Source organism: Eurypyga helias, unplaced genomic scaffold (genome assembly GCF_000690775.1).
Source record: "Eurypyga helias isolate BGI_N326 unplaced genomic scaffold, ASM69077v1 scaffold16652, whole genome shotgun sequence".
Classification (NCBI taxonomy): Eukaryota; Metazoa; Chordata; class Aves; order Eurypygiformes; family Eurypygidae; genus Eurypyga; species Eurypyga helias.
Window position 1 is genome coordinate 4,761 of NW_010236746.1, and position 15,308 is coordinate 20,068.

General features: G+C 49.2%; 1 protein-coding gene across 1 annotated transcript; it reads right to left on the reverse strand.

The window, feature by feature from the left end:
• Positions 1-2,233: 2,233 nt before the first annotated feature.
• Positions 2,234-15,041, reverse strand: KLHL36 (kelch-like family member 36). Its single transcript, XM_010147214.1, has 4 exons — positions 14,982-15,041; positions 10,101-11,174; positions 9,128-9,285; positions 2,234-2,964 (listed from the first exon to the last, which is right to left on the reverse strand). Exons 1-4 carry the CDS (start codon positions 15,039-15,041, stop codon positions 2,409-2,411), a joined length of 1,848 nt encoding a protein of 615 aa, XP_010145516.1. The 3' UTR covers positions 2,234-2,408.
• Between the last annotated feature and the right edge of the window lie 267 nt (positions 15,042-15,308).

The window sequence follows — 15,308 nt, forward strand, 5'->3', positions numbered from 1 at the left end:
GAAAGACCAACTCCTGAGGCTTTTTTTTTCTCTTTTAACACCAAAAAAAACCCTTAAGGAGTTTCACAAGATTAATTTCAACTAGTTTTCTTAAACCCTTTCTTAGCACTGAAGAAGAAACCTGTAACTTCCTTGCACTCCAGAAATGTATTCAGAGGAACCTCTTTCAATCCAAATATGTTCTTGTAATATACCCAGGAGTTCTTTAATTTACAAGAGCTTCCAATGAAGTTAAGTGCAAAAGTGTTTTCTTAATGTTTCCCAATTTTTGAGGTAAATAGTTGGGGGGAAAGAACCCAAGGAGGATAGCAGGATATCAACTGTACGTACAGCCGATGGAAAGAAAGGCAGATCTGAAACACGTGGTCACGGTGCACAAGGGAGATGTGAAAGGACCGAGGAAGAAATAACAGCAACAACCAAGAGTTCCCCAGCAGAACTGTAAACCAAAGCCCTTGAAATCCACTCGGCAGTTGGCAATAGCTGAACATAAAGCATGTCTATCAGCACGTCTGGCGAGCCAGCCCGTCGGGGGAGAGGCCGTACAATAGTCGCCATCCCAGCTGACCGCCTGACAATGCCGAGACATGAACGCGGCTCCGGCAGCCGCATCGCGACCCACCAACCACACGAACACACGATGACGGCAAGATCCACCAGACGATGGGCTCCTGACAGCAGCAACAGGGTCACAATGACAGAGCAGGGGCTTCTACAGTAAATAACGTAATATATGGCAAACGAGACTGAGTTAGCAAAATGTGTTATAAAAAAGTATAAAAATTGTTTTTAAAAACTTTCTAAAAATTTCTTTTGGGAAGGAGGAATATGCATCTGCGGCCTGGCACTGTCACAGTAACTGAAGGGATTGTATCAGACTGCTGGTGATCGGCTTCTTGCAAATCAGAGGTGCATTTGCAGAATGCCCCAGGGTGAATGCCTGACAGCTGGCCAGACAGTCGGGGAATTTTAATATCGGCAGCAGAATCAGCTGTGTTTGTAGAGGGTGGACTAACACTTGGGTCGGAAATCCCTTTACTTGGTATGCAGAGGATAGGGTGACACCGGACCTAACAGGCCATTCCCAGCTCAGTCCCACTGTCTGGATCCCAAACACAGTCCTGAGCGTATCTTGGGTGTCTTCCTTTCGAAGCTGTCCCCCTGCCTGAGGAGCCGTGGCTCTGAGTCCCCACCAACCCCACCAGAAAAGGCTACTCTCATGGCAAGACATTTGAACTTGGATTAAAAAGGAGGACAGTATGAGCTACTAGCTCAGGTAAAAAACAAACTGCTCTTCAGGATTACCGAACCCCAATTAGCCATCCTGCTTTAATAAGCTTTCTGACAGCAGACAAGTCTAGCACGGGCCCCTGCTCACACTGGCTACTAGCCATGACCACTGTGAGGCCTGAGTTCAGTCAGGTGGATCCCAGCTTCTACCGCCCGGAATTGTTTCATCTTGTTTCAGGATCACCTGAAGGAGCCTCCTGCCATTTCTCCCCACCGTTACCCTATTCAGCAAACCCCAAACTCAGCAAACCCCAAACTCAGTGAGCTCCAGTTCCCTCTGCTGTGAAGCCCAAGGCAAACTGTACATTTTCCATCCAAATCCTCAAATCTTTCAAGTTCTTCAATCAATTTTTTTTCCCCTCATTCTAGGTCACATTTCAAAGCCCAAGAAAACCTTGCTATTGAAGTGCCAGAACAAGGGATGCAGAAGTCGCATCACCTCTCCCTGCTTCCAAAGCTCATGGCACTATCGAGCCAAGCCCGAGTCCGCCCCATCTGCTCCTGACCCACGCAGTAAGGTCGCCTGACTCTGAAGTGGGGTTGTCTGCTGATCTGACCTGCGTTCACCAAAAGCAGCATTCTCTCTGAACACGCACCTGTTCCAGAAATCTGACACTAACTCAAGGATGGATCGTAAATGAAATACAACATCACAAAAATTCAGGATTTACAACATTGAAGATCCGTTTCCCTCTTCCTTAGCAGTTGCTTCCGAAGCCCTCTGAACTGCTCTGTACCTCCAAACCAGACATACTACTCCGCCTTCCCCCTTGAAATGAGGTTAGATCCGAGACGACAGTGTCAAAACCATCGACTCAGGACAGCGTGCGTGGAAATGCCATGACCCTCGGAAGTGGAAGACTAAGCCATAACGTTCAGGAGAGCAGCAGAAGCTCTCTTGCCATATCATCCCTCATACAGTAGCAGGGTGGTTTTTGTTTTTACCTTAAACATGAGCTTAATTGAGAAACCACATTCAACTGTACATTTTCTGAGGCTTCAAAAGGTGCCTTTCCCCCCAGTTTAAAAAGAAAAAGGAAGAATGAAGGTTAGATAGAAATGATTAAATACAAGGTCCTTTTGCAGTCCACCGTCCAAGGGGGGCTGTCCAGAAGTAGTCATCTTCCTCGATCCTGATGTTTTCTTGTTTTTGTCTTCTTCTTCTTGTCCTCTGTTTTGGGTTTCAACGCACAGACACATGCAGACACACCAGCAATTGCTTTGGGTAAGTCAGTTCCTTTGTACCACTTATTCTTCTCCTTGTCGTAAACCTGGACTGTTTTGGAGAAGACTGTTTCTTCCCAGCTGTAGCCTCCGAGGATATAGATCTTGCCTTCCCAAACTGCCACCCCTGACTCGCTGTTTGCCTGCAGCAGAGGAGCAACTCTGGTCCACTGGTTGCACTGGGGGCTGTACGACTCCACACTCAGAATGTCGAAACGAGCCATGGTTTCTATGTTGTCATCGCTGCCGCCGATGGAGTAGATATTGTCCTGTAAGGTGCACATGCTGTGCCAGCCTCGGGCAGTGATCATTGGCCTCTTCTCCTCCCAAACATCCGTGCGGTAATCGTAACACAGCAGGTTTTTCCGATAGGGGCCAATCTGGTAATCGTGGCCTCCCGAAATGTATACAAATTCCTTGTAGACTGTTCCAGCATGGCCGTAGGTAAACCTGGGACAGGCAAACAAAACCGATCCGACTTAGTACGGGCGCATTTTATCACAGTGCACAAGCATTCAACAAGGACTGGTACCGAAGGAGAAAGCAAACAGTAACTAAAGACAGAAGAATCCCTAATCCTGTCAGTTACCCAGTAACTATCCGTACTGACACTGCTTCACCCTGCGCTGCGGCGAGCTACAACCACTTTTTAAGGCATCCTTTGCATACCTGGTCGCTACAGAGCGCTAAGGTACGACACCCACTTTTTAAGTCATCCTCTACAGTGTGTCACACAGCAGAGGTAACCCATCCAGCTCTAGCTGGCATGGCCTTCATTCCTACTTTCCTGCTCCAGTGCCTGGGTTGGATCAGTCTGAGAGGGCCAGAGAGGAAATAAATCCCCATCTCAGCAAAGATTTCTGTGACAGAAAGAGGAAATAATCATGACACCTCTCAGAATTACCGGTAGTGATTAACCAAGAAAAGCCAACAAGAAAACTACTGCTGCCTTCCCCTTCCACAGCGTCACGAATCCCGTTTCTCACCCACCACGTTCACAGCCCAGTTTATCTGTGGTCACGATATGCGTGGCGTCTTTCCTGTGAGCTATCGTCCATCTGCGCTGCAGGTGGTAACTTCATCCCCAGCCACGATAACAGACCTCAGTCAATCACTGGCCAGAGCCCATGTGTGAAGTAAGACAAAACGAGATGGTAGAACCAAGGTCATGCACGCTGCTTCCACAGGGTGGAGAGAAAACCCCTTCAATCAGCTACAATAAAGCCACTACACACCTAATTCTTGAGGCCATTCTTAACTTCACACTAGGATATTCCTGACCAAACCCCTTTGAGCTCTTAGAAGTGGAATGCTAAGGCAAGGGACAGCCTTTGAACATACCCTTCCTGCTGCACATGCTTTTTTTTCCCCCTTTTTTTCTGGTGTGTGGGGTGTCAAAGGTCGTAGCTGTAGCACCAGGCACAGCAAACTGGCTCATACACCTGTACAAAGTGCCCAAACAGTGGAATACCCGTAGGGCGGCAGAGCGACGTACTCATCATGCCACACTCGCCAGCCTCTTGCTGCCACCCTTTGCAGCCAGGGACTCCAGACACCGCAACCTCTACGGCCCACAAACCTACGTTAGCATTATTGTAGCCCGGAATGCTTTTGAACCATGCCTGAACATGCTGGGAACTCATGTGGATGCCACCTTGAGCTGTTTTTATTTCACATGGTAATAGTTTCTCTCAGCTACCCCAAATGGTATCGTAACTTCTTCCACACACCTAAGTGCCAAGCACTTTTGTGCCAAGGGAAAAGGTGGAATAGAAAAGAAACCCCACATTTGCCCTGAAAGCACAACACTTCTGAGAAAATCTGAAAGATGTTTATTATTCTAGATGCTCACCGAAGCTTCTGATCCCTGACCAGTGTCTGAATCAGATATTTTAACAGGCTCCTGCTACAGAAAAATCCTTGACACACTTGGCCTAAAAAGCTGAGTGACCAGGACGAACCGTTTCAACTCCAGGGGCTGGAGCACCATCCCCAGAGACCCTGCAGAGATGACTTCAGAGCTGTCCTGCTTCTTAACCACGCAGGAAAGAAAACAGAGGACTAAGGCATAATTATGAGACTACTACCTGGTAGTATCTACCTGGAGGGGATGCACTGCACTCCACGGTGCAGGGAGAGTCAGGTAACGGGTAGTTTTGACGAGTCAGAAGGACAGGAGCACAGTGACATTGAGTCCAACACGAAGCCTGGGGTTATTGCACTGCTGATAGCAACCACCTCACACTCAGCATTTGAAAACAAAGACCCTAAGTTAAGAAAAACTTGAGTGACTTGGAAAAAATAGGTTAAAGGTTTTCCTGCACTAGCTGGGAAGTGGAATTCTGCACAGGTGAGCAAGCAATAGACATTTTCTCTCAAGCAGATGCATGCAGTCTAGCATAGACCGCTACAGAAAAAGCACTGATGCTTTGCTTTTTTGCCTCAATCAATGGCCATGTCTAGTGAACAGCAATCGCTACGAGAGTTAATTTGAAAGAGGCAATCATATCTGAAGCATGGAATCGACCTTCCAGTTTGTTATTTTCCAATATAGAGAAATGACCCGTTGAAATACGCTAGAGGTGTTCTGCTTTGCCTGACTTCTGAACAGCTTATCCCAAACTGCACATGCCCGGCTTCACATACCAGAAAACTGCCTGAAATGCAACGCAGAAACTGAAAACAATCGGTAAGAATCCTGTCTGCGAGCCCTATGGTTTAAACAGAGGCGACTGTGAACATGCAACGGAACGGGGCACTTCAACAGAGCGGGCCCAGACATCCGCCAACAGAAAGCAGCAAGCGCTTTGGCCGTGGCAGCTGTAAGAGTGGCCAGAAAAAGACAGAGGCATTAAGGAGAACGACGTTTTGATTGATAACATCTGCTACAGCCAGTCGTTGAGTTTCCAGGACCTACACAGATACAATGCTGCAAAAATGGCAGCGGGGGTGCAACGAGATGATCTTTAAGGTCCTTTCCAACCCAAACCATTCTATGGTTCTAAAAATTAGTTTCTGACCCAGCAGTCCCATTCTGTAAATGCTAGAAAATCTACCATTTATTTTGTTAAACAACTCTTGGTCCAACGGGACACAAGCCTTGGGAACCCCTTACTCCAGCCAAAGTCCAGGCAAGCTCTGGTTGCTCCGAGTCTCCGTGTCCACCTGTTGCAACCCCGCGAGATTATTCATGACACAACGAGTAGAGCAGATACCATCACTTGTTAACCTGTTCCAACACATTTCCTCGTACAACTGCTCTCAGTTCTTCTGCCAAACTTTAACCTAGGGCCACTCAATTAATTCCCCTGATGTCTGCAGCAGACTTTTTCATGGTCTGTTCAAGACGAGAACATATTGCACCAACTTCTGCTCTGCCAAGCTTGTCAGCCACCGCTGCTCCCTCCCGGGCTAGAAACTACAGCAGCAACTGCTCCCAGAGAGCCTGGGAAAATGGTGAAAAACATGCAGGACCTCCTCTGAAGAAAAGGAAAGGTATCCCACAACCAAGGACTCTAAGGAGAGTCAGGCAAAATTCCCTTGTAGCCAACTTGGACCGGGTCCACCCTTCGGATAGCTTGGCTGTTTTTTCCATGTTAAGCATCTGCCTCGAGAGGCTGTGTTTTCTTCTTCAGTAAAACAGCATTATTTCAGTCAAAACAGCTCAGCTCCTTCCAAGAAAGTGGTTAGGGAAAACGGCGTGCTGTTTTGACCATGTTGGGGTGGGAAGGGGGCGGGGGGAAGACAAGACAAAAACGCTTGCAAAGCTCTTCCTTCGGAGCGTGACTGTGCCTGTGGACAGCAACTCGGACACAGACTTGGCAGCGGCCAGGAGGCGTGTTCAAGGACGCCGTTGCCTTTCCCCTGAAAATCTCCACGTGCGTGGCAAGCTGTAACCCTTGGGAAGAAAAAAATAAACCCCATTTTCTGCATGTTCAGGGTAGAAGCTTTGTGACCTCCGAGAGTGCAACCCCGCAGCGCAGATCGAGCTATGCAAGCCTACACCCAGAATGACCTCAACATGTGCCTGTTACCCCAGGGAACAGTCTTCCAGGCAGCTGCTGGCTTAGAGCAGCAAGAACCCCCCCGGAGCCACGGGCAGGGAGCTCATTTCTGGTGGCCATGCGCCCAAGGGGACACAAAACCTGCAGAGTTTCTCGTCAGAGGGAAGAGGACAGCAAAAGGCAGGAAACAAGGCAGCTATGCAGGGACACGTTGCCTGATCAGGCAATCAGGAAGCAGAGGATTGGAGCTTCTGGTTTCCTCTACATGAGGAGAAAAGAGTTGCTGCTAGAACAGGGCTGGGGAAGATGGTATTTGGGTAAAAACAGCACTAAAATCAGTTTGAGGAACAAAAGCATGTGGTGGGGAGGAAAACAGAGATCAGATCAAGAGTATGTTGGAGCAAAGACAGGAGTGCACAGAAGGAACTGTAGCTAGTGTGCTGTCTTCTGGCCTTGAATAGAGCCCAAAATTCTCTCTCATCCTTCCTCTGCTGTCAGCAAATCCATCTGAAGTGTGTCAGGCAAGGACTGACTCTGCTCTGCTCTCGTGAGACCCCCACCCTGCAGTTCTGCATCCAGCTGTGGGACCCTCAGCATCAAAAGGACACAGACCGGTTGGAGGGAGTCCAGAGGAGGCCATGGAGATGCTCCGAGGGCTGGAGCCCCTCTGCCATGGGGACAGGCTGAGAGAGTTGGAGGTGTTCAGCCTGGAGAAGAGAAGGCTCCGGGGAGACCTTAGAGCACCTTCCAGTACCTGAAGGGGCTACAAGGAAGCTGGGGGGGGACTTTTTACAAGGGCCTGTTGCAGTTGGACGAGTAATGGCTTTAAACTAAAAGAGGGCAGATTTAGACTAGATATAAGGAAGAAATTTTTTTATGCTGAGGGTGGGGAAGCACTGGACCAGATTGCCCAGAGAAGCTGTGGATGCCCCAGCCCTGGAAGTGTCCAAGGCCAGGCTGGATGAGGCTTGGAGCAACCTGGGCTGGTGGAAGGTGTCCCTGCCCATGGCAGGGGGGTTGGAACGAGATGATCTTTAAGGTCCCCTCCAACCCAAACCATTCCATGACTCTGTGACTGCCCAGATCCCACCCAGCAGCCACCCACACCTGCCAGAGCCACACCTCTGAGCTCACGCAGCATTCACTTGCCCCTGCATTCAGGAGGTTTCTCTCTGTTGTCCACCTCCAGTTCGGGACGCAGCTGCACAAACACCTGAGCTGGCACAAGGACAGTTAGATGGGACGAGGACAGAGCAGGCAGGAGGAGAGGATGTGGAACTGTGGGCTGCAGCAGGGAGTTAGAAGAGCTGCTGTCCTATAGCTGCAGTTTGCCACCAGCTAAGCCAGTGTAAGAGAGGGCTGTCCCCTAAGGAGGACTTTTACCTACTCCAAGCAGATCAGCTACACAATCTAATAAAAAATTAACACCCCCACATCAAAGTTCACTTCTAAATGCTGCAGCTGCAAAATTCCCAAAGCCAATACACAGGTAGCAGCAGGAACACGCAGAGCTCCTGCCCCTTTTTGGACAGCTTACAGTCTGCAAACTCCCCCAGGACCACCGATACGGTGGGAAAAAGAACATCCATACTGTGTCTAAGGCGAATGTTTTTCTAACATAAAAGGCGGCCAGGTCACATCTACACTTCTTTGAAAAACGTTTTAAGAAAAAAGAAAAGAGAAAAGCCATGCTACGATTTTTGTGAGATGTTACTGGGGTCACCCCAATTAACAGAAGGGCTCAGGAACCGAAGACACTCTCACACGCAGCTTCCCGGGAGACACTGTGGTGTTTAGCCTCAACTGCTAGATCTGCCTGCGTGAGCAGGAATCAAGCAGGAAAAAGCATCCTGCTTCTGAAGAGCACTTGAGCCCAGCTGTTAGCCTGGATCAGCCTCGCATTGCAGCGCCTGCCCAAAATAGAACTGGGCAACAGGCTTCTGCGCCTTCCCTGGCTGCCTATGGCTCTGCAGCTCTGCAGCTGAGGCAGTACGGGAAAAAAACTGAGCTCTAAAATCAAATTCCCAGGGATCTTGCCGGTGATGCCACTAAGGAAGCAAGCACTGCTTGCAGCTGAAGTTGCAGGTTTCAGGTATCGTGAAAATATCACCCTTGTAGCCAATACTCCTGTCATTTCCATGAATGAGCAATATTACCAAATTTGAATGGCTGTTTGCAAATGAAACGCTTTCTTACGAAGTCACCACTCAAACACTGATTCAAAATACCAGCCATGTCCTGTGCTGCTGTTACATGAAGAGCTGCAGTGCTAAAGCCTCTCAAAAGCAGAGCAGCCAAGTTTTAAGCCCGACTGAGAGAAAGAGAGGTCATGTTTGCCAGGGTTATCTACCCGCAATACAGGTAAATGTAGTTTATCTGCAACAGCCAACCTGAGCAGCCAGAGGGAAAGACCTTCCAAGGAAAACAATCACACCAAGGTGACAAAGTTAAGCCAAAGAAATTATAAAAGCCTTTGATCAAGATCTAAGCAGTACGTCTGAAAAGATTCAGCTCCCAGTCACCTCAGGAAAAATATTTTAAGAACAGCAGAGTGAAATTCCAAGAGCTCTCCCTCCCATCCTTCAGATGTACCTCAGGATAACAATTACCTGGGCAAGCCGGCTATATAGGACCATGAATCCTTCTGAGGACTGTAGGTCTCGACTGAAGAGAGTGCCCCGTTTTCGTTCCTGCCACCAACAGCCACCAGCATGTCGGTAATCGCTCCCAGGTAGAAATCTACTCGGCGTTGTCTCATGGAGGCAACCTGTCAAAAAACACAACTTCTTCAAACATCTGGTAAGCCAGCTGACTTCAGGTCTGTCCACGTCTGAGGACAGGATAGTTGCTTCTTCCCACTTACTCGGAAAGGAGGGGTACTGGGTTTGACCACTGTATTGATAAAACACTGGTTTTTCTGCGGTAGCATGGTACATAGCACTCATCTTCAAAAAAGGGGACAACAGGGAGCATCTAAGAGAGAGGTTACTCTAGAAATGCTTGTGTTACATGGGCCTCCTTCCACAGCTCTGCAAGAAACCTGTATTGGAATCACTGAGAGTCACGACTGAGCCACACAGGATGGCTGGGTCATACAGGAGCCTGCACTGGCTGCCGGGTTTTACAGCGGGACTGGATATGAAGAGCTCGTTCTGAGAGACATGTACCACAGAGACATTTGACAAGCATCAGATTTTTCTTTTTACATCAGACCCATTCATGATTTAGTTACGTGTGCTACTGCTCAAGAAAGATGAACCAAGCAATCACCTCTGCAAGTCCATTCTAGCATTATCTCCAGAGTTGCAGGTGGATGCTGACCAGGAATTTCACAGATGAGATGCCCAAATCCCAACTGAAGTTGAAAATCTGCCCCAAACTCTTTTGCTCTGCGTGTAACTTAAGCGTTCCCAGAAAGGGATGCAAGCAGCTGATTTTTCAACTTGGAAAATAACTTCAATTTCCATCTGCAAGTGCTGCAGTGTTGGCCATTCTCATGAGCCCTGTCCTTCCACCAAAAAGGAGAAAACACTCTAAACATTAAGGACTTTAAACAGAGAAATAATACAGCTTAAGTCTCACCTTTATCCACTGGTTACAGCGGGGATCATACCTATATAGGAGATTTGAAGCTGCATCCCCTCCATTGTCTCTCGAAAAGCTGCCCCCGGCTATGAAGATGAAGCCTCCCAAGACAGCAACGCAGTGGTGGCTTCGCCTGGCTGGGAGAGGGGTTTCTGCTACCCACTGCCCCTTCCTGACGTCCAAGAAGCAGGTATCATCACTCAGCTCCAGGCACCGTTCGGAAACCTCCCCCCCCACAAAGAGGAGCCTTTCCTCGCAGGTCCGCAGGGCTGTCCGTTTGTTCTGCAGCACCGGCTGAGCCGTCACGTTATTGTGATAGTTCACCGCCTCCTCTATAAACCCCTCACAGTTTGCTTCTTTGGGAAGAAGGGAGCAGACGGCAGGCTTGACTCGATGGAGGAGGTCGCTTTTAGGGATCAAGGGAAAATGAATGTTATCCAGAACCTGGTAAGCCTCGTTCTCCCGCTCCGGGTATTGGGTAAGCCACTGCAAGGCAGCCTGCAGCAGGTCGTGCTCACACTCCTGCTGCACGTTGCTGCTGTCCAGGTACTGGCACAGCTTCTGCAAGGAAATGTTCTGCAGGAAGTCCGGGGTGAAGGACAGCGTGCCGAAGTTCTGCAGGATGAAAGAATCGATGTAGGAGTCAAGGCGCTTCAGGTTGTAAATGGAGGCTAGCTCTTGCAGGTACAGATAGTTCTCCTCGCTGACTTCATTCTCCAGATACTCGCAACAGAAGTCGACCACCTTCCAGATCTGCAGCAGGTGGGCTGTTTCGAGCACGTAGTCGATGTTGCCTCCGTCTAAAGACAGCTCACTGCCATAAAGGAAATCCACCACAGCCTTCAGGCCGATGTACGAGGCTCCAAAAAGTTCCACCTCTTTCTGGTGGGCTTCTCGCATACCAATGGTGAACATGGAGTTGAAGTAGTCACTGCAAACGGCGAGGAGGTTCCGATGGGCAGGGACTCTCTGCTCATCCACCACAAGGACGATGTCACAGAAGAGGCCTCGGTGCCGCTGCTCATTCAGACTCTGAAGAACCAGACTGGAGTGGTCATCCCACCTGTACACCTGCAATAAACAAAGAGTGTCAGGCACAAACTTCTTCACAAACTTCTTCAGCAGTACAAACTTCAGTGCGCAGGAAGCGTTCTCCCAGCAGATGCAGCCACACAGGAGAGAGGAAGCTCACTTGTAACTTGTGTTGCACATTTATAATCAAGTTTGACTTGGAGCAGTTGGCAAGTGGCCTAGCATGAGCCCAAGCTCCTCACCTTCACTTAGAAAGGCCTGTGCAGACTTTTACTGCTTCCTACTCCTTTGTTTTATAATGCACTCCCACCTCCTCCACAACGCTGCATCCAAACCTCCTCCTTGATTTATACAGGCAGTTTCCTGAAACCCTTCCATGCATTGTCTTCCAGACAACTTGCTGACATTTCTTTCTTACTTCTCCCCCAGATGCCTCCTTACAGAGTTCTTCTCAACTACTCCCTAAATATTTGGAGTGGGAGACACACAGGCAGCAGCACCCGAATTTTCATTCAGCCCACGTATTGTCTGGGTTAGCGCTTACTTGACAACTACCCCCCCTTGAAACTTTTGAGAACTCTGCATTTCTAAGCTCGTTAGGGTAAAATCCCTCTCTCTCTTTCCGCATTACCCCAGACACACACACTGCATTCAGAAGTAACGTGCAAAGCCACACGCGTGGATCACTTCTTCCCTAAGGCTCCTACTTGATTCCAAGAGCCGAAGTAGCTTTAATGAATACGACTAAATATTTTTCTTCTAAAGAAAGGGAAAAGCCCTCAGAACACGTCCATTAAAGTGCCCTTCTGGGAGCCCTCTGGTCCAGACATTCTTCCCACCAGCTCTGTACATGCCACAGAGCTTCCGAGACAACCAACGTTCGCCTCTTCCTAGGAGACTCGTGGTACCAGTCTTCAGAAGAGCCAAAATGGGAACGTTTAGTTACCCCTTGAATGTCCTGCAGAATACGTATCAAAGGGGCTGCTCACCCCAGTATGTCAAGCGATGCAGCTTTTGGGACCGTCCTTCCAGAGGAATGGAATGCTTGACGGAACAGTCAGTCACCCTGTGATCTCTCTTAATAAAAGCCAAGTTAAGTTAAATGCAAATACAGAACTTTAATTACCAAACCCAAAACAGGACGAGTTGCAGAGCCTGTAAGAACACGTAAGAGAAATGAAAGGAGCTGGAAAGGCAGCCCATCATCGCCCCGTACCCCGGTCAGCTCGCAGCACTTCTGGCTGTGGGACCCGGGGTCCTGCCCAGCCCTACGCCCTCAGACTGCCTTCCCAGAGCGACACCCTGCAAAGGTGTCTCAGGCCACATCTCCACTGAAAACAGTCACGCAGACAGCCTGGGGTCTCTTCACGCCTCTCAGGCCTTCAACCTTTCCGCCACTGAACCGCCGCTTCTCCTAGAAACCCTCACTATCCGTGTCGTTCCTTGTTTTCCAAACAGAAAGCATGTGCTTGGTGCTGTCTGGCCAAGCCATTAACGGCGAGACAACCTCCCTACCCACCTGGACAGGAAAGGTTCAAGTCCTAGAGCCAGGTTTCTTCCCCTGCCAACAGCTCTCCCTCTTCACACGCTCCATGTACGTAACGCGGTAACTGCGCTGGCAAACGAGGAGACCACCGGGACCGGCGCGCGCTGCTCGCCACTGCCCAGGCGCAACGGCAGCCAGGCGTCCCGAGCTAACGCCGACCTGGGGAGCCCCAGCTCTCCGCAGTCGGGGCTACAGCGACAGGCAGTCTGCCAAATTAATACCCAAATGTGCTGCTCTCAGCGTGGTATCCCCGTGGCGTCTCTGTAGTTCTCCTTACGCTCTTTTCCAAACAATGGAGACGAAGCTGCCAAAAAGCCTTCTGCTGGAGTAACTTTGCACACGCAAGTGCGAGGAGTTTGAGCACTCCAAGTGAAGAGGCTTCGCTAATTACAAGTTTTCTGGGCCAAAAATCTTTCGTTTCCCTTATGCTCATTGCCTCATCTTATCTCTGAACTTAAAAAGGGACCACGGCACAGACAACGCAGCAACTTCCACCCAGGAACGGAACTGCCAGACATCTGTAACAGAAAGCCGTATGGGGTTAGGTTTTTATCTTCGCTTTTTCTGAGGTTGAGAAATGCTGATGCCGCACAGGAGCCCAAGCAGTGATCAGGGGATGGAGAAGGTGGGAAGAGTAACAACTATGGCAAAGGACAAACCACATTTTCATGGGAACTGCGACAAAGAGAGAGGATGAACAGACAGTAACTATCATCTTACAGCATCCTTTTACGAAGCCGACTCACGGGGGATGGTTATTGGATTAAACCAAAACCATATTCCCTCTCGTCTCTGTAAACTGGCTGATCATTTCTCTCTAATATTCTCCAATACCCCCATCGTGCGTAACAAGATTACACCAGAATGTAAGATTTGCCAGAGATCTCTATTCACTGAGCTGGCTGTCGAGTCAGCAGCATAATCCTGACCGCAAATACGCCTGACAACTCGCGCTCCCCAAATCCCTGGTGCCAGGAAGGACTGCTGCTACTTGAGAAATCGAGCATCAAACCATGACGTATGGCACGGGATGGACTCGGAATGTATTAACGTATTCCAGCCACTCAGCAAGCTCATTCGTTCAGGCAGCAAATAACAGAAGCTGATAGCTGCACGTTTCCAACCCAAGACTGTTTTGTACTAAACACGACCATCTTTCCCAGCTATTTATACTCTGTAGAACAGCTTTAGCATTATCCAGCAATTCTAAGTTTAACAGATACTGACAGCTGCTGTCTAAGCAAGAAAATAACACGATGCTGTCAAGTTAATTAATTTTTAATGTGATGTATTATATTGCACTCAGACTAAACCATTTAAACGGCAGACAGGATCAGCACTCAGGGACAGATTATATTGGTAGGGATGCATTTAAAAATTAGTCCAATTTATCCTTTATCAACTGCATTACAGCAGTATTTTAACTTCTTTCAGGTTCAAAGATCCAATGTCTTTCAGATCATTAGTGCAGTTCCACTACTCGTCAGTGGCGCAAAAGCAAACGAGTTCTGCCTCATTCAGCTCCGACAAGACGGACACCGGCACAGACAAGTTCTTCTCTTGCGGCTGCTGTTGGCAGCGCATGGTACCTGCTCGGCAGCATCTCTGACCTGGTGCTCGCGCTAGCACAGGAGGGCAGTTTTCGGGGGTATGACACCAAGCGAACACCGTAATTACAGCTGATAAAAACACCACATAGATATCAGGTCGTCATCCTGACAACCTGCGTAAAGAGCTACCCCAGATGGACTTCCGCAGATTCCCAACTAAAATCGACCTACTCCTGCAGACAGAGATTCTAGGAAATTCTATCAAATCCTACAAGTAAGTGAACCTCGCAAACCTAAGGGCACATCTCGAGTTCGCCGCAAGAATCACGGTTTGCAGGATTAAGACTCCCATCTTTTACAAAACAAAGACTAAAACTACTCAGTAATCCCAGCTTTGCTCCTCTAACCCGCGTGGATTTTACGAGATGGATCAGCGCGAGAAATTCCCAGAATAGACACGTCGCATTTAATGACCGAATTCCTGGTGTAAACACTGCGCTGCGATGATGTGGCTTTCCTTTTTAAGTTATGAGTCATGAGGAGCAGATGCCCATTCGCTGCTGCTGCTGCTTTTTTGGTTTAAATCACTAGGTAGCAACTTCCTCAATGCACAAGGCTCGAGCAGGTAAACCACCGTTTCCATTGCCCTTTGTAAAAGCCCAGAACATTTGCGCTGCCCCAGAGCAGGGCCTTGACACCCCTGTCAGCTCCGCACGCGCTCCTCCGGCGGGCAACGCGGGCGGTACCAACCTTTGAGGATTCGCTTATCTTGTGCGGACGGCAAATCCGGGTTTGCCTGGTTCCCTCCATGACCGGCTGGTCCGCGGTACTGGAACAAAAGCAGAGAGATGTCAGCAGCACGCCCGCCCTTCCGGATGCCCCAAACCCCGCGCTGAACAGATAACACAGCTGAGGGGCCCTGCACGTGCTGATGTGCAGTTTGAAAGCACCAGCGGGTTTTTTGGCTCCCTGACGGTGTTTCCCTGCGTTCTCAGTGCCCGCTGGTGCCAACAAGTTGACGTAGGCTACACGCGCGGCGTTACGGGCGCAGCGACCGGCGCGGATGCTACCGGGGGC